At 39.2% G+C, this 26,105-nt stretch overlaps 1 protein-coding gene across 2 annotated transcripts in view; it reads left to right on the top strand.

The window, feature by feature from the left end:
- Window positions 1-26,105, top strand: part of LOC120788575 (cell migration inducing hyaluronidase 1) — a 174,579-nt gene that overhangs the window by 136,677 nt on the left and 11,797 nt on the right. For both annotated transcript variants that reach the window (XM_040124443.1, XM_040124452.1), the window contains 9 exons: window positions 5,545-5,614; window positions 7,385-7,513; window positions 10,772-10,857; window positions 12,856-12,987; window positions 15,441-15,476; window positions 18,144-18,299; window positions 21,454-21,634; window positions 22,354-22,569; window positions 23,526-23,737. In XM_040124443.1, coding sequence (XP_039980377.1) covers window positions 5,545-5,614; window positions 7,385-7,513; window positions 10,772-10,857; window positions 12,856-12,987; window positions 15,441-15,476; window positions 18,144-18,299; window positions 21,454-21,634; window positions 22,354-22,569; window positions 23,526-23,737 — 1,218 coding nt within the window. The remainder of the gene's footprint in view (window positions 1-5,544; window positions 5,615-7,384; window positions 7,514-10,771; window positions 10,858-12,855; window positions 12,988-15,440; window positions 15,477-18,143; window positions 18,300-21,453; window positions 21,635-22,353; window positions 22,570-23,525; window positions 23,738-26,105) is intronic.

Below are 26,105 nucleotides of genomic sequence, written 5' to 3'. Positions count from 1 at the left end.
CTTCAAAGATGACTAACAAGGTTCAGCTATGAACACTATGGAAGTATGTGGCTTACTGTGCACCCCTAGATTGAATACACAAACCCCTATTAAATAGACTGAGCTGCTACATGCAAGCATCCAGGCCTGGATCCTGTCCGACAGCCAGCAGTCAAAGTATTGTGCAATGTGAGGCTGAAGCTTTTGTCTGGAAGTGACTCATGTAACGTGTGAGCAACGGTGTGAGGTGTGAGGATGAAGCATGCAGGTTTCGGGGGAATACAGCGCACTGCCAGATATAGGGGCCCTGAACGGATCATTTGTCTTGTTCAGTGCCTTGTGAATGCATGGTCTGTGTGTCATCCCAAAGAAGGTTCATTTCACACTCAGTGTGCTTATTTACCTTTCCTATGATATCCTAAAGCAGCAAACAAGGATGCTGCAGACTATTTCGGAATGTAAATGCCAATACTAGACAAAAAAAAATCTTTTAATTATTATTTTGGTGCCTTCAGCTACATCTCATGGATTTCAGTAGAGCTAACTAGTAGAGGAGTTGGGGTGTGGGGGTGTCCGGTAAAAAAACAGAAGTTTGAAAACTGGAGTGGTGTATAACATTGTTACAAACACCGGTGAAACAGCAAGGACCCTGGATAAGAAACTGAATGAACACCAGAAACAGACATCAGCTGTCTGTGAACACCTGACCAAAACGGCTCACAGCAATCATTGGGAAGAGGTCAAAGGTCATCAACCAGGAGTCAGTGGATGGCTGGATAAAGATTAAGAAGGATGTTCACATCTGACACCAGAGACCGTCTTTGATCAATGACAGGGGTTAGCATCTATTCCCATAAACAACCACCTGTTATCATGTGACCAATATTCAACACTTAGGTCACATGATGACAACTGAGCAAACTGCATCTGCTGATGAAGACAGTGAGATGCAGTTGAGAAGAAAAAGCTAACTAAGTGGACCTTGACTTAAAATAGGACAATTTTCTTTCCTCGGATCTGTTCTCTCTGATCTTTCATAAATATGAAAATGCAAAGACACAAGATGAACTTTTTCTCCATGGTGAAAGTTGCACCATCATAACTTCTGTGGAGATCAGTGTTTTTGGGGTCAAAGTTTGAGTTCAATTCAGTTCATCTCCACTGGAAACAATTGCCTTGGGCTGTTAGCATGCTTCTTCTGAACTGCTTGTTAGATGGTAAAACAGCTTCAGAAACACAAACCGTTCCGCCGTCAGAATTGCAGTGACCGTGACGACTATTTTCTAACTTTCTGAAACAGAAAATACAACATTTGCACCACGTTCATGCTGTGATAGGTCAGCTATGTAAAGATGAGAAAGGAGCCAGGGTCAGAGTCATTTTTCACATAAACAACCAAGTGAAACAATGAATGCCCTCCAGGAGAGACTGTCTGAAAATATGCACGATTATCCCCATATTTAAACAGTATTACAACTCCCCCCTCTCTATGACAGCCTGCTTTTCACTCTGCCTTCCAGTGTGGCCTTTCAGAACAGCTATAAACACTTTGAATTTTCAGAATGGTTGGAAAACAAGCCACTTTAACTAGTTCTGTTTGAGCATAACATGACCTTCGCATCTGAGAATTCTGTGTGAAAGCAGAGTAATGGGGGCAGTGTGGAAAATATAATTTTTCAAAAGTGTGACCACCACATAAAATTCCATCCACCTCCACTGAACTGGGGTGGTGGCAGAAATCTCAAAGACAGATATTTAACAAACTAGGAAAATAAAACCAAAGCTATCTGCATTGAAAGATACCACTACCTGGGAATGAGAGAATATGTTTTTATCTGTAATTTGGGTGATCTGACCCTTTAGATGTACATATGTATGTTTTTCCAGGTGCTAATTAATCAAAGTGAAAGCAAAATAAATGAATCTAGCTTAGCATAGTAAAGCTGATCTTAACTTTATAATTATAACCTGATGTAAGCAGTTATTACAGAGACTTCCTTGTAAGTGATGTGGTGGTCCCTCTAAGCCTACCAGCATTTTTGAATGATGTCAGCTAGTATTACCTTTACTCTATGTCGCACTGCTAAACTTTCTGCCTTTGTTACATGGTATTATTACACTAATCACTGTCTACTTACAGGCTTTAATGATGCAGCAATCCAATTCACAACATTCGTGTCAACCCATCGATCATGGCTCTTCTAAATCAGAGCAGAGATTCTGTCTGCTCTCTCCTCTTTGTGTTGGACTTTCCTCCCTCTCATCCTCTCTGACACAAAACACATCAAGGAGCCTGGGCTGAACTTTGATTGGGGCTGACTGAGACCATGATTTCAAAGAATTGATCTTATCCGCACTGAGCTGCTGCAGGGGGTGATGGGTAGAGGAGCATATATACCCTTTTTAAGGCTGCATAATTGAGATGAGAGGTTAACAGATACTCTACCGGTCAAAAGTTTTAGATCACCTCCATTTTTCCAGTTGTGACTGAAATTTACATAGTCGAATGAATCAATGAACTTTATGAACTTTATTTATATAGCACCTTTCATACACACAATGCAGTTCAAAATGCTTTACAATTCAGCAGCACAAAAAAACCCCACCAAAAACACAGGTTTAAAATCATACATGTTTTGTGTATATGCGTGGTACTATTTATAAATAGCATTACTATTTATAAAATAGCAGCAACATAGTTCATGCCATTTATAAAATAGCATTAACACAGTTTCTTTAGAAAGATTTAAACAGACAACTGTCATAGGCTATATCAAAACGACGCATTTTGAGTTGTCATTTAAAACTGTCCACTGTGTCAGCAAGTCTAATGTTTTTGCAGCATAGTGGCTAAAAGTAGCATTCCCAAAGGTTTTTGTGGCGACTTTAGGAAAAGTTAAAAGTGCAGCTGTGGAGGATCTTAGGGTTCATGGTGGATCATAGAACAACAGGGAGTCTATGACACAAGAGGGGCGAGGCCATTTAGTGTTTTACAAACTAAGAGAAGAACTTTAAAATCCATGCTAAAAGATACAAGTCCACAGTGTAGGTTGCATAAAACAAGTTATATGATCTCTCATTTCAGTTTTTGTTAAAACCCGGGTATTAGCATTCTAGATCTGTAAGAAATAAAATGGGCTGTAAAATTGAGGTCAGAATTTAAAATGACACCAAGGTTTCAAGAACAGGATCCCTCTTATTTTTTGGGCCAACTACGAGGATCTCAGTCTTATCTTCATTTAGCTTTAGGAGGTTCTTGCTCATCCAGTCATTAATGGTTGACATTGAACACAATATTAGGGTCATCTGGCCCCATGGACACATAAAGATGTGTGTTGTCAGCATAGCTATGGAAATTCCCACCAGTCTGACAAATAATGGATCCAAGTGGAAGTATGTAGATTGAGAACAGCAACTATCCTAGGACACTGCCTTGGGCCACACCATGGTCAATGTTTACTGTTTCAGATAAGTGCACCCCAATTCTGGCATGGAATTTACTTCCAGTAATATACTGTATGATTTAAAACAGCTTAGAACTGGACCAGAGAGACCAACCCACTATTCAAGACAGCTAAGTAAAAGATCATGATCGATAGTGTCAAAGGCGGCGCTAAGGTCACAGGAGTGCAGATATACTGTATTTCCACGATCAGCATTTAATCTAAGATCATTTAAAACTTTCACGAGAGCTGTCTCCGTACAATACTTCAATCTGAAGCCAGATTGAAATTTTTCAAGAATGCCATTCCCTCAAAGGTGTTTAATGTCTCAGTGTACTCTGAAATTAAAGCATAGATCAAATAAATAATAAAGATTTTTTTTTTTTTTTAAATTATGGAATCTTACCTCCTAAATAAAAATAAGAATTTCTGACTCATTCAGCAACTGAACACACCCCTGGTGTTCTTTCTACAGTGGAGATGAAACATTGTTTGGAAAGTTCGCCCCAACAGTGTTGGAGAAGTTCCCACAAATGTGTTGCACTTGTCGGTTGCTTTGCTTTCACCTTCTGTCCAGTTCATCAGCAATATACAGTACTGGTTCCTTTAGTCCAGTATTGTCCTAATAATGCATCAGAGGGTGTAGTAACACAGTTTGTTCCAACACTGCCTTTGTAGAGACAGAGGGTTGTAAGTAATCAGCAAAAGTTGGGACACCTGTAAATATCATTTGCATTAACTTTCAACTCTTCAGTTATGTCTTTTGCGGCTAAAAAGCTGTAAATTAACCAATTTCTTAATACCTGAAAAAGACCTGTTTCTACGAAATTTACATGATTTTTCAGTTTTTTGTGAGCTAAACTTTTTTTTTTTACCTTGGGCATTTCACCTCTTACATTTGTACTATTATGTAATTATGTATCACCACAATTGCGGTGATACATAATTTTGTGCCCCTGATGGTAAATTGTACAAGGCTTAATAAATATCCCCCTTCAGTGTCCTGTAGCTCTTACCTTCAGCCACCAACTGTGTCTGTCTCTGTCACTCCAGCACTGAATTTTCAGATTCACTGATGAATTTAGAGACTGAACATCTGTAACACTTTGACACCCAATCCAGAAGCAAACCAGGAAGAAAACACATGCTCGGGGTAGGCAGCTTTAATGGGAATGAGCGGGAGCCATCTTAGAAGAGAGTATACTTTTTTCATAATACATCAATACGTAAATCCAACACTTTTGTACTGTGAAGTGTAATGGTCATTGCGGCCTCTTGGAGTTGCTAACTCTAAGAGGAGTTATGCAATGGACTTGACCTTATAGTCTGGTGTTAATTTTAACCTTCTGTAGTCTCATCAGCCATATGCAAAAGCACACATTTTCACTTTTGTTAATAATTCTGTGACAGATTTACATTGGGACTTCCTATCAGGGAACCATTCTGTTATTTATCGACACTTTCAAAAGCTAATAAAATTGATAAATAAGTTATGCCCTTCTTTATCTTTTATTGACCATACAAACAACTCTTTAATGTTTTTGTGAATGATATTACAGGCAGCATTTTTACTTTCTCTTGATCATTCACAAACAGTAAAAAACTAGCATGGAAAAAAATTTAAGTCGTTCAGTTATGCTTGTGCAATAACGTTTTTTTTTTGGCTACAACATTACAGACACTTACCACTTGCATATTATGCGTGTGTTTATGTGTATTTAATTACTTTTTCCTTTCGGATTTTGATCTTATAACATGTCATGTGACATCACTGCAGCTCGGCACCTTACAGTACTGAGTTAAACAAATATTAACATACACTTGCAAGAGACCCAAGGCAAGAGGAAGAGCCCATTATCTTCAATTGTCATTAAAAACCATATAGATTTGAAATCAAGAAAAAATATTCCCAAAAATACTTTTAAATTATACAGAATCCATTTATTTATACTGTACTGTTTCCAGTAAAGAAATCTCCTCTCCCTCAGTTACTATTCCTATCTTTTGAGAGGCATTGTTCACACATCATTTACCACAACATCCCTGGTTCAAACTATTTATTTGAAATCCAATAACCAAACTTTTTTTTCTTTTTCCTTTTCAACACACTCCCTCTTTATAGCGCAACTTCAACTTTCTGGATCGCCAATCCCAATAACAACCTCATCAACTGTGCTGCTGCAGGCTCAGAGGTGAGTTTCTCACTCGAGCTTTTCACTTTCTGTTCATTCAACCCCCCTCTCTCCCCCTTCTACTCTATCCCCCATGTGTCTCCAGGTGGAGGTCTTTCTCATTACCACGTTGCCAGGTCAGATTAATGGCTGTATAGTCCTATTAACTTCAGAATCAAGCAAACAACAGACTGAAGCACTGCCGCATTTTCCCTATGATATAGTGCCAATTATGATCAGACTTCTGGGATTTTACAAGGATATGTCGGGCAGAATAGAATCTCATTTATCCTCGCCAAATGGAATAACTTTTCTCATTTGCCTGCGAAGAACAACACAAAAACAGCCAGGCTGACATGCAGAGTGGCAAAGCCGAGGCTATAGTTATTTATGTGGAAGTGTGCACGTGTTTATGTATGAACAAAGACACCTCTACATGAATCTTCACATGTACAAGGGTTCTTTTTTCTACATTTTTAGTAATTAAAAAACCTATATCTTGACTGACTCTTTTTGTTTTGTACAGTTGTAGAGAGTTTGGGCACCCCTGAGCAAATTACATAGTTTGTCGATTTTTGAAGTGAAAAGAAGTAAATACAACCCCTGCAGAAAACATTACAAATGAGCCTTTCTTCAAACGTTAATTAACTGTTACTCTTTATTTCATTAAGTTAAATTTTGAAAAAAAAAACAAAAAAAACAATAATTGTAGCAAAAGTTTGGACACCCTACTCAGTCATTTTAAGATCTATCCACAGATTTTCACTGATGTTCAAGCCAGGGGACTGTGAGGGCCATTTCGAAAGCTTCAGCTTGTCTTTCTTGAAGTAGTTCATGGTGGATTTTTGAGGGCTGTTTTGGAACATTGTACTTTTGTAGAGGGTGGGAATTATTAAGATTTTGTGGTTACCAATGCCATTATCGAGTCTGCTAGTCGGTCTGATTGTTTATCGATTCCCTTGACGATTCCTGATCAATTTTCTCTGTGGAAAAAAAGTAGTCATCCCTCTTTTAAAACAGCTTTCTCCATCTGTCGGTCTAAGTATATTTGGTTGTATTTCACTCTCAAGTTTGTCAGGCACAAAGTCACAGAACACAGGCCTTGAAGTGGCTGGCAAGCAAAACACAGACAGACCAAGAGACTCACTGCCCAGCGAAGTTAGCGAGATAGACAGACTAGAGAGCGATGCACTGTAAGCTAGCACATCAACTTAACATTACTGTTGTTTGCTGACATCACATTTGGAGAGGAGAGAACACAAGTTTACCTGAATGCTGTTACCACAACTCACTCTCATGGTGTTTTTTTCTCTCTTTTCATGACCAGAAGGAGTTCTGCTTCGTTCTCTCATCGAAGTTGGGGGAGCTGGGGACCTTGCATAATTTGCAGAGCCCTACATAACTCGCAAAGTGCTGCCAGCTCTGAAAAAAACACCAGCATTGATAAAAGGGATCAATATGCACGGGGGCATACGATTCCGATGATTCGGACAATTTGGAACCGGTTCTCAACCAGAACCGATTCTCAATTACCATCCCTAGTTGTAGAAGCCAGCCTCTTTGTGAATGGTAAAATGGACCGCACTTATATAGAGCTTTTCTAGTCTTATTGACGACTCAAAGCACTTTCTATACATACGTACACACACACCTCTAATATTTAATGTCTTTCGTTCAGGGGTTATATTTACTTCTTTTGTCTTCAAAAATCAACAAAATATGGAATTTGCCCAGAGGCGCCCAAACCTTTTGCATACAACTATATATGTTTGTGTCTGTGTGATCCCTCAGGAAACAGGTTTCTGGTTCATCTTCCACCATGTGCCCACTGGCCCTTCAGAGGGGCTGTACTCCCCCGGACACACAGAACACGCACCTATGGGCCAGTTCACCAACAACAGAGCCCATTCGAACTACAGGGTGAGTCCGAGGATGAATGTGACTGTGGAGAAAAAGGACTGGGACTAGTGATGTGCCAGTAAAATTTTCACACTACAATTACATATTACAAACACTGAACCATACAACGATCAGCCACAAAATGATCTGTACTGTAAACCTGTTGCACTCAGCAAGAGAATTAACATAAATTATGCTTAGAAATTAAATTAACATGAGTAGGTTGGTTGTTGAAAGATTATGGCAGTCTTTGAATGCCACATATTGTTTGTGTTTCTTAGACTTTACTAGCCTGTTTATGTTGTCTGTTCCTGAGTGAGGGTAGTTTTAGGCAAGAACTAATTGGATAAATCACTTTTTGAGCTAATAAACTGTTTGTCAAAACAGTTGACAAACAGTACATTGGGCTCATACCCGCCAAACCCTCAACACAGTGCACTGTTTTACCATGATATGTAGTAAAACCGCTTTACCTGACACCTCTACAAGAGATAATAGTCAGTGATTAAACATCAACATCAGTTCATGGTTAGTAGTAAGTAGCCTGTTGATTTCAAAGTGTTGTCATCAAGGGTATCTTAGTTTGGACTAAGAGACTAAAAATTAGTAAAAGAAAGCCTGTATTACAAATCTGAGTTGTGGAGTTTGAAACGTGGGCATTTACCAGCAGCTAATGCAGCACACTGATACATTTATAACTCATTATTTCCTGTTTTTGCTTTAAAGAAATCTGTCATTTATCAGCATTTATTTTCTATATTAAAAACACTACATTAAGGGCTAAGGAGAGAGCAAGTGTCACATGTGACCTGCTATGTCACAAAGAGAAGAAGAGCAATAGGTGAGAATAACAAAATCAAGGGCAGACAACATAAACAGAGGAAAGCAAGCAAAAGGAGAGGGATGAAATGGAGAGGACAAGAGAGAGTTTAGAGGCGCCTGCGGCATCAGGCACAGCACAGCTCATGCTGAGAGAGATTTATGAGCTGGTGGTGGAGAGGAAGTGTTATTGTTATCTCCCTCCTTTTCTGTCCCCAACAGGGATCTCTCTCTTCTCCCATCTAAGTCTTTCTTTCCCTCCTTCGCTTTGAATTTGGATCATCCTAATTGGACCTTAACTCATGTCAGGTTGCCACCCCAGGATGTTTGTGAGAGAAAAGGTCATTTCACGGATACAGGTTGGGCATTCAGAGAAGCAACACAAGGACGGTGTCCTTGTTTTGAATCAGCAAACTACCTGAGGATAGCTTTTATAATTATTACTATTTTTATTTTACTTTGATGGAATTTGCATTGAATGTTTTCAGCCTGGTCATGGAATTTAAAGCTCCACTAAGTGATATCAGAGATGAAAACAGATGTGGTACATATATCCTTGTTTTAAAATCAGTGAGGTATCCCATTGACCTCTAAATAGGATGGTTCACCCTACCTTAAAGTTCTATTAAGCAATTTTTCTAATATTCAAATGGTCTCATATGATGTCAAAGGGTTCCTAGTGCTGCCAAACCTACTGAAAATCATATACAACTCTGTAGCTCTTTGCAGCCTTCGGTGTCTTTTAGCTCATTATTTTAGTTGTATAGCTTGCACGTTGACTATATAGTTGCCTCCCAATAACTCTCACCAACTTCCACCAAATAAAACTTATACAACATATAACACAGATAAGCAAAGTGTCACTACCTGCTCACCGTGAAACAGCGGACAACTGATGTGAAAAGAGTAGCAGGTCAAGCAAGTCACACGTGTAGCAGGTAGAGAGATAGATATCTTCCTCAGGGGTTAGTAGAAACAAAGCCAGAGCTCAAAAGAAAGTGAATATTGAACTCATACGGACCCAATAGGATGTCGCTGTATTTCTGTGTGATGTGAAAGCTGGTAATTGATCCTTTGCTAAGCCATGCCCCATTACTGTTGATCCTCCTGTAAAGTGTACAAGTCCCAGAAAAAACAAAAACGTTAAAAAGAAATATATATATATAAATAAATTAAAAAATAATGATAATATCAGACTGTTTTTTTCCCCTAGACAGTATGGTTTTGCTTTTACATGGTAGAAGGATTTGAGGATCAGGAAAGACCAATTCATTTAGCAAAGTCATCAGAATCGTCCTTAAATCCTGCTCCATCCAGAGCAGGACGAAGCCACTAACAGAACCCTCAAATCTGATCCAGGACTGGTAACACCGGCTTTCACGCAGCGAAGGTATCAGTCCTGAACAGGGCTTTTTCTAATGTAACTTGTAAACCCACATACAAAGTAGTTGGTTAATAATATGCTAACTCGTGACATTGGAAGTAGTCGTAGGTTACTAATGCAGGTTACTAATGTAGCCAGACATGGAAATATTATCTTATGTTAGGGCAGACAGAAAAACACACTGTTTAAACTATACTTTTGCTCTTGTGTTTTGGCTCTGGAAAGGCAATAAAAAAGACACCACACTCTAAAGGCTTGAAATTTAGAGAGCGTATTGCTCTAAATAGAGCCAGTTATCAATGTTAGCTAACATCTTAGCCTTAGGGAACTTGATAAATCCATGATGTGGCAGGGCTGTGTTGCAGTCAGTTTGTTTCGAGTCCTTTTGCCCTTTTGTGGTCAAGAATGCCTTAATGCTGTTCTAAACTATCACAAACACAAGCCTAGTTATTTGACGTTTCAACTCTCTTTATGACAAATGCCCAGTTTGTGAGATGAAAAAGACTACCCGCTTACATTTTAGTACCAGACCAAAAAAGTCAGTAGGTCAAAGTTAAATGGCAGCTTTACTAAATCAACCACAAACACTGTCAGGGCCACAAAACTTTTCAGGATATTTATTAAGACCAATGATATAAATGAGAGGAGCTGCATCTGATTTATATAGTATTTGTATAAGCCCTCTGCTAGTGACCATGATTTATCCTCTAAGGAACCAATGAAGATGTATCACAATGGCACTCAAGCACCCTTCCTGCATGAAGGATGAAATAACACTAACCTGACTTCTAACTAACCTCACCTGACTTCTTCCTTTGCTCCCATCATAATTACTATGCCCACTAAAGGTTAGCTAACAATAAAATGTAACTGTGGGTCAGAATAAATTGCTTGAACAGACGACCTATGAGATTGTTTCTTACAGGATGACAGATTACAAGTCCTTGGTAAATGAACCCCTGAGTGTGTTTCATAAGGACAACTTATTTCTGTTATTTATTTATTATTTATTCTTTATTATTTGTGTTTAGTGTCATATACTGCTTAACATATAGATTATCTTCTTTCCGTTCCAGGCTGGAATGATCCTTGATAATGGAGTAAAGACCACCCAGGCTAATGACAAGGACAAGAGACCCTTCTTGTCTCTGATTGGAGCCAGGTAAGACTCCTCAGGCCTGTAAATCTCCTCACCCCATAACAAACACCCTGTTTGACATGCTGAAGTCACATCATACCCAGTATACATGTAATTCAGCATGATGGATGCTTCCTGTTGATGTTTTATAACCGACAAATGGTGGTGTTGGGTATAACATGTAATAACAGCAGGGAGTGCCAATTTAAAACTTGCTCAAGTAGAAGTGAGATTCCTTGCATTGAAATCAACTCAAGTAAAATGAAAAAAATAGAATACCAGCCTGTGTAACAGTTAGTTCAATGTGGTCAGTGTGAAAGAACCTATGTGTCATCCCGACCTCACCAGTTGAGTATGAATACACCAAACACACCACTCCCTCCTCAGCTCAGTGATGTGCTTCAAAGTAGGAACATCTTGTCTTTCTCAGAAATTTTTCTCACAGATTGCCTTGAATAAAAAAAGGCCTGAAAGCAACTTCGAATCGAAAGTGGTCCTGACTGGACAGGACCAGCAGAACTGTAGGCCGCTGTGTTATTTTGTACTGCTGAATGTACACATGAAAAATGTACACATGAAAAAAAAAAAGCTTAACGGTAAATCTATTAAAGTTATAATCCTTAAGATTTTCATTATATCAAACTGCATTTATGAAGCTACTTATGACTAACATTTTTTCAGTAGCCATTCAATAGCCATTCAATATATTTGCATTCTGTAGTTTTCATTGTTGTCTGTCAATTCTGGTGCTGGATTCAAATAGCATACCCGAGTCCAAATAGGGTCCAATGTGTATCCCAAAAGACAAAATATAAACAGTGCCCTATTGCAACAGTCTCCATACTGTTGAGCATAGAGAGGCCATTAAAGTTTGATCTCCTCAAATACCGTGCATACTGAGTAGGCATTGACTGATTTAACTCAGACTGAGTTAAGGTTCCTTCAGAAATACAAATTGAGGCATTTTATATGTAAATCTGCCTAAATGTTGCCTTTTTTGTTCAAACTCTGGGAAGAGAAAATAAATATTATTTCACAATGTTACAAGTTAACTATGAAAGTGATATATGATATATGTGATATATTTCCACACATATGTAAATAAAACTATATGTCTAAATTAAGGATGTTTGGATACACTATGCATTATACATACACTTTACAATAAGCATTACCTGTACTGTAAATGACAGAGCAGAACAACATAATATCAAAGAATTTTGGGTTTGTATGACTGACAGCCGAGCAGTCTGTCTTACAATTGCGGCCGGTCAATAGAGCCACAAAGTTTAATTCAGAGTCAGCAAGTTTAATAAATTATTCGTAATATAATTCTGAAATGAGCAAATGAATTAGTTGAACACTAGAACCTTTAAAGAAATGGGATACATATGTGATTGGCTAAGTAGCCAAGGTCTGATATTTGTGTTATCAATACAAGGCAGAAACCACTGAGCTCCAACCTTAATCAACTTGTTCCTGTATACATCTAGCCATAGTAAAGTAGCCTCACAGGACACACCTACATATAGCCATTACCACAGTATCAGTCAGTGTTACACAAGCAGCCAGAAAAACCAGGCATTAAAGAAATATAAGAAACTGGACTGTTCAACAAGACACAGTCAAGATCAAAGACTGTAATGGGCAATATCGGTGCCCTTGACGATGACAAGTCTCGGGCGGAAAACCTATCGAGGCCAGACCCCAGAGCTGGACCGGGTACTATTACAGAAGATCAAGTGGTTGTGGTTGGGACATAGCATTTCAAAACTAAGAATGGAATTATTAATTATTAAAATACACTTGACAGAAATCTGAAGGATTATAATTTTAAGAGAGAGTAGACTTCTCTCTAGACATACAAATAACATAAAAAAGTTACAAAATTACAGGTACAATAGTGTTTGAAACTCTTGTTACCCTGAATACAGCACATAAGTAAATATCATCAAATCCAAACACTGTCTGTCTCCGCTCTGTGTATGTCTGTGGTGCTGTGGGTGATGTTGAATTGTTTAGGTATGGCCCCCACCAGGATGCTGACCCCTTCAAACCAAGAGTCCCTGCTCTCATCCACCACTTTGTAGCCTATAAGAACCAGGACCACGGAGCCTGGCTGAGAGGAGGGGATGTCTGGCTGGATGACTGCCAGTGAGTACTGCATGCACGTATGGATCCAAAACAGAAAATACTTAGACCAAGTAAATAAATGGACTGCATGTTAAATGGACTGCACTTAAATAACGCTTTTCTAGTCTTATTGACCACTCAAAGTGCTTTACACTACATGCCACATTCACCCATTCACACACACACTCATAGATCACATTAACATACTCACACTGATGGCACAGTCGGTTTGTGGACAACCCGCTCTACCTCCTAAGTGAGTGAATATACACTCACTGAGTAGGAACACCTGTGCCAGCAATGTAATACATAAAATCATGCAAACACAGGTCATGAGCTTCAGTAAAACAAACGTCAGAATGGGGAAAAAATGTGATTTCGGTGACTTTGACCATGACATGATTGTTGGTGCCAGACGGGCTGGTTTGAGTATTTCTGAAACTGCTGATCTCCTGGGATTTTCACACACAACAGTCTGTAGCGTTTTACTCAGAATTGTGAGAAAAAGAAAAAAACATCCAGCGATTGGTAGTTCTTCAGATGGGATTGCCTTGTTGATGGGAGAGATCAGAGGAGAATGGCCAGACTGGTTGGAGCTGACAGAGAGGCTGTAACTCAGATAACCACTCTTCGAAACTGTGGTGAGAAGAGAAGCATCTCACCTCAAAGTTCTAGGCTGGTATCAAGGTCAGGACAGGACAGAAGTGGAGGGCAGAGGAGGCCTTGGATGTTGTTGAGTCGTAGTTAAGGCACAGGGGATGCTGGTGGGTGCAGTGTCTCGTGGAGGGGTGGCTTGGGTAGCAGCACTGCACCTAGCTACAACAAGGTGCAGGGGAAGGTCTGGAGTTCACTGATCTAGTATGACTTGCAAGCATCTATCAAGGAGGAGTGAGCCAGCAGGAAGGTTGGAATGCAGCAGCAGGGAGCTTGGACGAGATGGGAGCAAATGGCGGAGCACAAAGTCTCATGGGCCGAGCTTTAAAATATAATTCTTAATCCAGGCTATCTATGACACTCTACCGAGCCCATCCAACTTGTTCTGCTGCGGGAGGGTGGAGTCACAGCTTGCCCTCTGTGCCTGAAGAGAGGGACCCTGGAGCACATCCTCAGCAACTGTTTGAAAGCCCTGGGTGAGGAGCTAACACTGGTGTTATGACCATGTCCAGGAGGCCATAGTGGACACCACCTGCAGTGGGATTAGCCAATGCAAGTGCCCCTACCCAGTGAAGAAGACCATTGCTTTCATCAGGGCTGGAGAGAAGCCAACATCAGTGTCCATGACAACCTCCTCTGGCCTGCTAGCAATGGCACAAGTCTGGGAGCTGAAAGTTGACCTGGGGAAGGAGCTGAAGTTTCCAGAAACTTTTGCCACAACAACGCTGAGGTCCGAGATGGTGCTGATCTCGGAAGTCTCCAAGCTAGAACTAATTCACTCTCTTGGAGGACCACATTTGGGAGGTCAACAAGAGGAAGAGGTTGAAGTACACTTAGCTAGTGGAAGAATTTGAAGGAGCGAGTGGCAAGTGAGGCGCAAGCCCATTGAGGTGGAATGCAGATGGTTCGCAGGGCCTAGGCAAAATAGGCAAAGGGCTGTCAAGATGGCCAACACACAGCAGAATATGCTTCAAGGTGGCTGTGCAAGCCATGGGTAGGGTAATGCTACCTGGACACAAGCCAGGGCTTGGTCAACCCCAGCCGGGTCGCCTGGGTGAACGTTTCTGATTGTTGAAAGACCTGAAACACCTGATGACCACGGGAAAAATCACTGGCGATGTGTTCAGGTGCATCACAAGATGATGTATATTAAAAGCTGAATGCCACAGCCTATCTGAGTGTTGTTGCCTACCATATGCATCCCTTTATGGACACAATTTACCATCTTCTAATGGCTATTTCCAGCATGATAATGCACCGTGTAACGAAGCAAAAGTCGTCTAAAACTGGTTTCATGAACATGACAATGAGTTCAGTGCACTTCAGTGGCCTCCCCATTCACCAGATCTGAGTCCAATAGAACTCCTTTGGAATTTGGTAGAACAGGAGATTGCCATCATGAACATGTAGCTGTTGAATCTACAGAAATTATGCGATACAATCATGTCAACATGGACCAGAATATCACATGAATGTTTCCAACATCTTGTGGAATCCATGGTAGAATGAATTAAGGCTGTTTTGAAGGCAAAGGGAGGCCCTACACAGTATTTATATGGTGTAAAGTGCTCGGTGAGTGTATGTTTGAGTGAAGTTTGTCATCTTTCACCTGAATGTAGTTGAAAATCATTAAGAGTTTCAGCTAGCACAGGTCGTTTTTTCTGCATATTTGATTACAGAGATGAAAGTAAGAAATTCATCATTAACAATTCTATCTCATTCAGACTGCGTTTGTTTGTGGAGGTATGTGTGTGCATGTGTGTTTTCTCTGGACATCTGACTGTTACTGTTGCTGCAATAATATTCTTTTTCTTTTTTAGATTTGCTGATAATGGCATTGGCCTCACTCTGGCAAGGTAAGCTAACCCTTTTTATGCAGTAAAACCATCAATCATAGGTTAATTCAGGTCATGTGTGAATCCTGAAAATTAAGTACAGGTGAGTGTTATTTGTTTTTCATTTTGTTTAAGAAACTAATTTAAATTCATCAAAAGGGTAACAATAATTGTGTCAAGCGTACATTTTATGTATGTATTATTTATTTTACTGTATGAAAGCATGTTTGTTGTTGTTTAGTAAATTTGGACATTTAATTAAATATTCTGATTATAAAAACAATGGTTAATTTGCATTTATTTCTGAAGATATTCTAAATTTTGTACTTAAAATTCAGTGGTGCCAATAATTTCAACCAGGACTGTACCTGCCAAGTCACAGTGGTCTTGTGGCGGTGAATTCATGAAGTCTAACTTTCTCTGTGATCATTCATTTGAAATGTTGATAAAGCTGGTCATACAACAGAGCTGTTATCATTAACCAGAATTCATGTTGATTTGTCAAACAATGTCAGTGTCATCAAATAGTGATATAGCCAGGTGGACTGTCTGTCTCACTACTTACCAGATGTTGGCTTTTGTGAAGTTTTGTTTTTTGCCAATTGAAAAGAGGGCGAAGAAGAGGAGATTTAGTTGTTTTTATGTTATTCAGAGATTACACTGTGGACATAAGTCTCTACAGAAACAAACTGGTTATGCAAGTGGATGTAAATTATTGCCATACGAAAATGTCCATTTAAAATTTAGACAACTTAATGTAGACGTCGCTTATTTAGGCAGCTTAATGTTGATGTAGTAGACCCAGTAGTGAACTCCCCCTCACAGATTCTGGAGGTCCAAGATGTGCATATGTAGAGTAGACGTGATAGGCATGCACAGACATGCTGGGTTCTCCAGTTGTTTAGTGTTACCTCAATAAAGTTGGGGGACTCTCAAAACACAAATTTAAAAAGGTATCACCATGAAGCAGAAGACAAGATATCATGACTTTTCGTCTCAAGTATGGGTCAGGCTCATAAAAGACTGGATTCTGCACTTTCCATAATGCAACTGGATAGCATCTCCTCCCCTCCTTTCCATTCTCCCAAACCCAAACTGAGACAACCCTGATGGCCTCATCAGATTTATTTTCTCAGACTTGTCAAAACTCTTTAGGAACCACTGAGATATTACACAGCTGTTTTCACAGCGCTGAGTGTTACTAACCATGACAGGTAAAATGATCTTAATGTGTAAAATTGGTGGTTTCCCCTTTAATTACCCGGGTTGCTTTTTATTTGCTAAAGACAGACTAAGAACTTGAGGTGTGTTCCATCTGTTACTTCCACTTAAATAATGTGGGTGAGATAAAAATGAAGGAAGACGGGCTGAATAGTTTTCAAGGTTCTATGTGTATTTGAGTATTTCTCCATTGCTGAGCGTGTATGAATATCAGCAGGGGAATGCTGAATATTAATTACACAAAGTATGTTAATAAGAGACATTGCACCTACTGCAGATGTTTCAGCATACAGGGACACAGAAGACAATTAAGCCTGATGGTGTACAGTATTTACTTTCTCAGTTGGCCTCTTGGTTCAACCAAACTTTCAGGGGATTAAAACTGTATTTAATTAACACAATACAGATAAACATTAATGCATAGAGAAAGGCAATTCAACAAATGTAAAGGGCAGCCAGCTAATGCTAAAATCTCTTATATTTTAATAGTTTAACGTCAGCTAAACTGCAGCAAAATTGTACCTCATAATCTCTTCCCCACACTGTTGATTTAGAGGAATCCTGCAGAATAATGCTTTGCAGTCATTATTCAAAATGGCTTCAGATTTTCAGGTTTTTGATTTGCCAGTTCAGCAACCATATCATTAATGGCTAAGCAAAGAATTTATAAATACCGCCAGAAAAAGTACAGAATTATCATTCATCTTTTGCTTATTACAAAAATAATCTTTTTTAGTCTCCCTTTATTGTTTTTTCTTATTTAATGTGTTGTCTAGTCTATATTTTATCATGACCACTGATGTTCCCTGTTAAATGAAGTTACAAAATAAGAACATAACCCTTAACACCCACACTCACAAAAAATTAATTAATCAAAGTTATTTATTTGCACGAAACTGGCCTTGTGTTGCGTGTCCACTGAGTGATTACTTCCTTTTCCTTATGTATGTATTTTATTTTATCTTTATTTTTGGTCCCCGTAAACTCTGACAGCACAGTAATAAATATAGTGGCTTTTCTGGCTCGATGGAACCTCAACCTCTGTTTTTTGTTCTCAGTATGCTCTAGTCACTTATATATCAAAATCATTTTGTTCTGCTTGCTGTTAAAACACAGAAACAGGCTGTCCTTATTTATGTATTGTTGTTCATATCACTGAAGTGAACTGTTAGAGGTGACATTTGGGACAGTAATGGCATACAAATTCATAATTCACCTGTGATGGATTCATATTTATTTGGCTTCAGATGTTAGAGCTATATTTACAAGGAAACACAATCACACGTTTTAGTCACATGAACAATGTCTTGAACATGTTGTCTGAATAATAACTGGAATTCCTACTACAGGATCAATGAAACAATTTTACAATATCAATGCTACCACTACTACTACATCTACTATTAGCAATGCTACTATCACTACTGCTGGTACTTCCAGACTCTAACTCTCCCAGTCTGTGTGCAGTGGAGGGACGTTTCCAGATGATGACGGCTCTCGTCAGCAGGTGAAGAACTCGCTGTTTGTGGGTGAAAGTGACAATCGCGGGATGCCCGTCCCTGACAACCGGATCTGGGGCCCCGGGGGTTCTGACTTCACTGGCAGGACCCTGCCACGCGGCATGTAAGTGACAAGCATTTCCTCTTTTAACTCATTGTTTTGGGTTTATGGCCCAAAAAACACTTGTCAACCGTGTTTGCAGCCACATAAGGGGTTAAAAACCATGCTCAAATAATGTTGAGGTAGAAAATTTATAAAGGTGATCATTTGTCAGATGCTATATTTTCAGCTGGTTGCCCAAGCAACTAAAAAAATCAATTAATGCTGCTTTAAAAAATGAAAAGTGAAAGACATCTAGGATGCATATAACCATTTTTGAAAAACATTTAATTTTGTGCAGTAGGTCCTAATATTGAGTGTGTTCACGTGGACATTATTACACTATCCTGGTTGATGATTCAATGGAGAGGCCAAATCTGGTGGTAGTACAAAGTGGTAAATAGGGCAGAGTCCAGGTAGTCAGATGTGGAGGAGTAAAAGACACACCTGCATTTGATCAGACACATGACAGCTCGTCAGGATCATGACAGGATCCTGTACACCAGGGCTGAATAATAATTCTACAGTTCTAGTTGAAATTATTGGCACCACTAAATTTTATGTACACAGATTTTAGAATATCTTCTGAAATAAATGCAAATTAACCAATTTTGAATAATCAGAATATTTAATCAACTGTCCAAAGTTACTGAACAACAACAACAAAAATGCTTTCATGTAGTTAAATAAAAAATTCAGGCATAAAATGTACGCTTGACACAATTATTGGCACCCTTTTGATGAATTTAAATTAGTTCCTCAAACAAAATAAAAAACAAATAAGACTCATGTACTTAATTTTCAGGGTTCACATGACCTGAATTAACCCATTAATGATGGTTTTACTGGATAAAAGGGGCTGAATGTTTCCTGTGGTACTGGAGGCATAGAATGTATCAAAGGAATGATGAAATCAGATGATTACTAAGGCATTTTAGATTGAAATGTGTTGCCCAGTATCAGCAAAAATAGGTATGAGGTGAAGGTTTTGGGCCTTTCAACAGGACAACGAACCAAAGCAGGTCAGCTTGAATTAATGCCAGTTAGAACAGACTCCAGTGGTGACAAGTTTTGCCAAATATCGCTAAACACACTGCTTCTGTCTTGCGTTACATTCATGTAAACTATGTGTTTGAAACTTACTCTACCATACTACCAAACTACTATACTCGTACTATATCATATATGTATGGACATTTGAGAAATGCTGCAGGAGTGGTTAGACCAGTGGACATTTCTCTACCAAGAAACTTGTTGCCACTGTAGTCTTTTTTAACTAGCATGAATTCAAACTGACCAGAGCTGCAGTTCTTCATGAAGGAGCAAAGTGAGAACATTTTACAGCCACTTTTCAAGCCCAAGCGTTTAATATTCCAAAAATAGATTTGGGGTGGAGTACCAGTTTAATAGAGGGTGGTATGTGTGAGAGCGAAACTTGGTATGCTAGAAATCAGTCCCTTGCCCCGGACCACTTGGCAGAGAAAAGAAGGAATGTCTCAGCAGCAGTATTGTTAGAGATTCTTTTATTGTGTGGGGAAAAGAGAAGGCCACATAAAGGGCTTCTGTCTGGATGCTTCATCTTCAGCCTGACATTCTTTGATGAACTCGGGCACAACATTGGTAAAGTGCTCTCACGCTGTGCAGTGCTGAACATTTGATGGCCACTGGATAGAAAGGATTTTCATCAGGATCCATGGCAGGAGTCATTCACACACTTTTTTTCCCACTCCAAAAACACCAGAATGTGAATTGTGGTCATTAGGCTTCTTTTTTTCACTGTAACACCACTTACTGGTGTCTGACCTTGAACACATCAGAAAGAATGTTCACATTGTATATATTTCCCAAACTGACACTGCCTTTTTCAATTGGAATTTATTTAAACATGGCATGGTATCTGAAGTATGGTTACAGTATATTTAAAGCTGTACCAATCAATAATTTCAAATTAATAATGGATCAAATGACTGTGTATAAATTGAAATGCGTTGCTTCTCTCAGCTCATTGTTTTGGTGTTAGGGCCCACAACTTTACTATTTTGTTTCAGTGGTGGTACTCTCGTCAGTGGTGCTTCTAGCAACCAGCTGTTTTCAGTGAAGAAGCTCTGTAAACCTAAATTAGCGACAAGTTATTAACTAGTCATTTTTATTGAATTGGTGGAGACTAAACCAGAGCTAAAATGAGATTGAATATTGAAACTCCTCACTAAACTAAAACTCACGACATTTGCAATATTATCTAGCAGAGACAGAGCAACATTAGCATATATTTTTACACGTTTGCGTAAGTCTAATATTCACTCTCCTTAAAGCTGTATTTTGGCCTCCACCAACTCCAGAGAAAAATATCTTACTCTTTAGCTGCTCAACGATTCACTAAGTTTACCTGCTAGTCTCTAATTTCGTCTGTTTGGTGTTGGTGTACAGTTGCTCTATCAGAAACTTTTCACTGAAAACAGCTGCCTTCTGCCACTGGGAACAACACTAGCGGTGAGACTGAACCAAATCAGTAAACTTGTGGCCAGTAAAACCAATGAGCTAAAATCAGCTAAAAAAAAAAGCATAGTAAAGACAAGGGGAACTGAACAATTGGTGATAATGTTTTGCCGGTTCATCATTTAAGGTTAGAGAAAGATTAATAATTTGGTTAGGATTATTAACCTTTGCACCTTCCTATCAGAGACAGAGTAAATAGCCACTGAAGAATTTCTTACTGTCTGTACTTCAATAACTGACTTTAGTCATAATTTCATAACTCATTTTAGGAAAACAAAATATTTCAGTGATGAAAGTCTGTTCTCCACAGTGGCCTATATTCTTCAACTTTAGCCAAATTCTACCACTAACGCTGTCCAAGTTGACAAGAGTTTAGTGTTTTGCACTTGAGCCAAATTGGGCTTCTTTTTTTTTTTTTTAGCTTTTCTCTACTTTACCGCAATCTAATACTTCTAATTATTTTTCAGAGAATCCAATGTCAACAAATACTGTATATCTTTGTTATGTATTTGTCACACTATTGTGAGTAGAGGTGACAATGAGTAGAATAAAGTTAACAGGTTTGTGTGTGTGCGTGTGTGTGTGTGTGTGTGTGTGTGTGTGTGTGTGTGTGTGTGTGTGTGTGTGTGTGTGTGTGTGTGTGTGTGTGCGTGTGCGTGTGTGTATCCGTGTTTCCCTGCAGTGATTTTCCTATCCGGGGAATGCAGATCTATGACGGGCCCATCAACGTGCAGAACTGTACATTTCGGAAATACACAGCACTGGATGGACGACACACCAGTGCCTTTGGTTTCAGGCTCAATAACTCGTGGCAGAGCTGCCCCAACAATAACGTCACTGACATCACCTTTGACCGCGTACCAGTGAGTCAGCTTCTGTGTGAAATACACAAAACACCTGTAATGCTACATTCAGTTATTTGGGGAACACAGATTTTGCTTTAAGGTTAAAAGGAAATTGAAAAAATATTACCAACATTAGAGAAGCAAGCTTAAATATGGAAACAGGACTCCAGTCTCAGAGTTACCTTGTTGAGTTTTTGACCACAAGAGACACAATGGAGCAAATGTTCTCAGGAGTGGGTCCCTGTTTTGTTATTATTACACATGGATGAGCACAAAGGCAACACCTTACATATTCCTGCCACAGATTTCATGCTATTCTGCTGATCGACAGTTGGTGACAGTAATGTGCAAAGAAATGTGGTTAAGACCTTGACTTCAAGATCTAACAAATGACCTTGAACTAATTTGTTGACACTGGATTCTCTCGATATACACATTGTGTTTAGGTAAAAAACACTGAATCTATACATTATATGTTCATTTGCAAGAAAACTCCACAGGGCCCCTTTACAGAAAATGTGATTTGTAACTTTTAGCATTTGTTCTGAATTCATTGTTAGTGAGTTAATTCTGAAATTATTTACCTCAAACGTAAAGGCTTTCCCAGCATCTACATTTTAAAATACAGACCATCGTTCCAATAATTAGTCAGCGCAGCTTTGGATTACACTGGCCCATGGTGACACGTTTGGTGCATTTTTTTAAGTAAAACACACAACTCTGTCCATCCACCGTAGATCACTTCTCGGGTGTTTTTTGGGGAACCGGGTCCCTGGTTTAATAAGATGCAAATGGACGGGGATAAGACAACCATCTTCCACGACATCGATGGCTCGGTCAGTGAGTATCCCGGAGCCTTCCTGGTTAAAGAGGACAACTGGCTGCTCCGTCACCCGGACTGCATCGATGTGCCCGACTGGAAGGCTGCCATCTGCAGCGGTCGCTACGCACAGGTGGGTAGGCAGGCGTCAAATTCACTCACACATTCACAGATCAGCCCTCACAAATACAAATCTACTTCCTGTTACGCCCTGTTTGGTATTAGTTGATTACATGCATTTTCGAATCTCAATCAAAGTTCTCTGAAATCGTAAATTAGTTCATAATACTTGTTCTGTGTGAAATGAGAAATCATTCATACATATCTTGGCATACATAGTCCGCTGAATTGTTCATAAATGGTGTACAAATAAGCTTGAGCTATTGTAGATGGTTGATACTATTGATGTTAAACTTGCCTTTAAACTGGATGTTTTATGTGATGATATTAATGTTTTGGTAGTTTTCAGGAAAATAAGTAATGCTATATTTACTCTTTAACAGAAAAGGAGATTTTTTTTATTACTAATGCATTTAAAAAAAAATGTTTTATATTATTAAGCGTATTGAATTTGTTTTGGGAAATTTCAAACAGATTGACACAGGATATCTTTTGCCTAGTTTAGCACAAAGACTGGAACACAATCCATATACTGTATTGGTATACCAATAACAGTATTCAGCTCTTCTCTTTTAAAAATTAATTAGTCTCAAATAAAACAACACATTGTGGTTTAATGAGCAGTTAGCTAACCCATTTCAGTCATTCCGTTTTTTTCAGCTTGGTCGCCGAAAAACTGTTGTAAAAAATTAGAAATAATTATATGTAATACACTTTTTAATACATAAATATGAATTCATTTAATCATTTTTAAAGGTTCTCATGTGAAAAAGTTAAACACTCATCCAGTTCTAATTGATAGTTCTGTTTATAGGTGTTTTGCCATGCTTTTTTCAGTTTTCATGGTCAAGTTGCATTCAGTCTAAGTGTGAATGGCTAAATAGATAAAATAACAGGTACCAGGGATGGTAAACATGAGGTGCTTGGCCCACAGCAGGCCCTCTAACTCTATGGTTGTGTTCTCTTCAGATCTACGTCCAGACACGTAACCCTGCTAACCTGAACATGCACGTAGTGAGGGACGAGTACCCCGATCGGCCCCTGACACTAGAGGGCGCGCTAGGGAAGAGAAAACACTATCAGCAATTCCAGCCAGTCATTACACTGGCCAAAGGCTACACCATACACTGGGACCAGGCGGCGCCTGCTGAGGTCACCATCTGGCTCATCAACTTCAACAAGTCAGTGGACACATGAGCCGCACCCGTAACAGCACACAACACACAATTACTGCAAACAACCACCTTCACAGATGTATGTTTACAGCAGGTACTGGTTGGATTGTTTGGACAAACCATGTGACAATCCAGCACACATTAATCACCAGTGTGATGTAAATGTGTCAGACTCAGCCAAATGGATCATTTTTAATTTACAGTCTCTGGGCAGATTATGGAAGAGACACATTCAAACGCATATAACAATCATAACTTTACATAATAGATAAGACTACGTCGTGCGAAGGCATTCAAACAAATACTAAAAGCGCATAACACACACACACGCGCTTGAGACAAAAAGTAGAGTATGAACGTGATACAGTCAACATAAGAAATCACATATGGCAGGTAAACTTTAAATACACTTGATGTTGGACAGAGCAGAATAAAAATACTATTAAATATCATACTGCCATTGTTGTTTCTCAAGTAACCACATTTTCAGATTTCTGACAAAATTACCACAGTTTTTTGAGTATATCAAAGCAGCTAGAATGATGTTCCAACAATGTAATGTAAAAAAAATAAAAAATCTGGGCCGGTGCTCATATCATCAATCCAGATTTTAGAGAGAGTAAATTACAGGTAGGAACACCTTGCAGAACTACAGTGCCCCCTAAGTAGAAGATAATAACTTGTGGAAACAAGACCATAATATGCGCGTACAAGCTCCATATGTTGCAACCACAAGTTATCTATATTATTACTTGTGCATACAAGATAATAATTTTGCACGTAATTGTGATCCATTGAGCACTTTTGTGCTCAGGATCATTTCTAGTGAACACAACGTATTATCATTGTACACAAGATAATAACTTAAGAAAATAAGATCGATTTCATGATCACACAAGTTATTATGTGTTGCACACAAGATAATAACTTGCACAAATTAGTAATTTGTGTGCAAAATATAATAATTTGTGTATATGAGGTCCTCACACAAGATGTATATGAAAATATCATCTTTCAGGACTCTGTACTTATTTAAGATTACATAGACTTGAATTTTATTTTCTGTTTGACAGGAATAAATACAAGAAGATTTGGGAGTGGAGTAGGGGGTTGTGGGATGTATTTTGGCCATTTACAAACTTATTTTAAATGCGCTGTCAAAATTTGTCGCACATGATGTCTACTTTAACTCAGTACGGGTCTAACAGTCCGTCTACCACAGAGCATTTCAGCCGCATTTTCCAGTTGTGCATCAGCTGCATGTCTATTAAAATGCTTCAATGTAAGTAACCTACAACTCTATGCTTGAACACATCCTGTGTCAACGCACACGAGCCGGTGAAGCTGCTGCTCCTTTGTTAATGTATTGCTCACGTTATGTCTCCTGTGTAGATATGATGTAAGAGAGAAGGATAATATATGTTAAACACACACAAATTCCTGGTGGACGACCTCTGACCTCTCCCCAGTGGATGCTAGTTTTGGTTTGGTGTTCACGGACAGATGATGCTTCCAGTGTTCATTCAGTCTCTTGCCCAGGGTCCTTGCTTTTTCACTGATGTAGTGTTCCCCTTCGCTGTCACATTTGTTTGTCAAGCACCACATCTGCTTGTCATACATCACCCCAATCTTCCCCTTTTTGCGGATTCTCTCTTTAGGCTGAACCAAAGTCTTGAAATACACAATGTGCTTCAGGAATACTGCTCAGATTGTCGAGCAACTTTCCAAACCTGACAATCCAGGGGGCTCTGGCTTTTTCATTCTTCAGACACCCACTTCTGTAACTTTTCATGTGTACAACTGAGAGCAACAACTTATATGCCTTTGAGGAGAGACTGTTTTGACAGTGTGTGCCATTAATCCCATTTGTATGATCAATTACATCTGCCTACAAAGACATGCAGTAGACACAGAATTCTTGGATAGAGATCAGAGAGGCAGTGGGATCGTAGCCAGGGGGTAGCCATGATGACAGGCTTTTCACCCCACCTTCCAGAAGGACCATTTAGGACAGAGCCAAGCACTTTCGTGTTTAGATGTGGTCAGACAACACATCATATAATCTAGTTCTTTGAAGGATGCTGGAACCTTAAAAGGGGAAATCCACCGATCTTACATATATAAGTTTATTTATAGGCGTTCGCGGGTACTACTACATGAGTGAAAAAACTTGTATCAAGCATTATGTGACACAGGAGAGAGCTTTGTGAAATTTGATACATTTTCTGGAGTTATTTAACATGAGGCGGTGTCAGCTTGGGCTGAAGTCTACAAGTTGGGCTGTTCAGTTCAAAACAAGTGACCTCTGTAGCCCGCTTCTCATCTCTGCTTTAGGCTACATTAGCCGGCATAGTACACTCTGCGACTGAATTCG

The sequence above is a fragment of the Xiphias gladius genome, chromosome 1 (assembly GCF_016859285.1).
Source record: "Xiphias gladius isolate SHS-SW01 ecotype Sanya breed wild chromosome 1, ASM1685928v1, whole genome shotgun sequence".
In the NCBI taxonomy this organism is placed as follows: Eukaryota; Metazoa; Chordata; class Actinopteri; order Istiophoriformes; family Xiphiidae; genus Xiphias; species Xiphias gladius.
The sequence above is the reverse complement of the archived record's forward strand: the minus strand, read 5'-3'. Positions and strand labels throughout refer to the sequence as shown.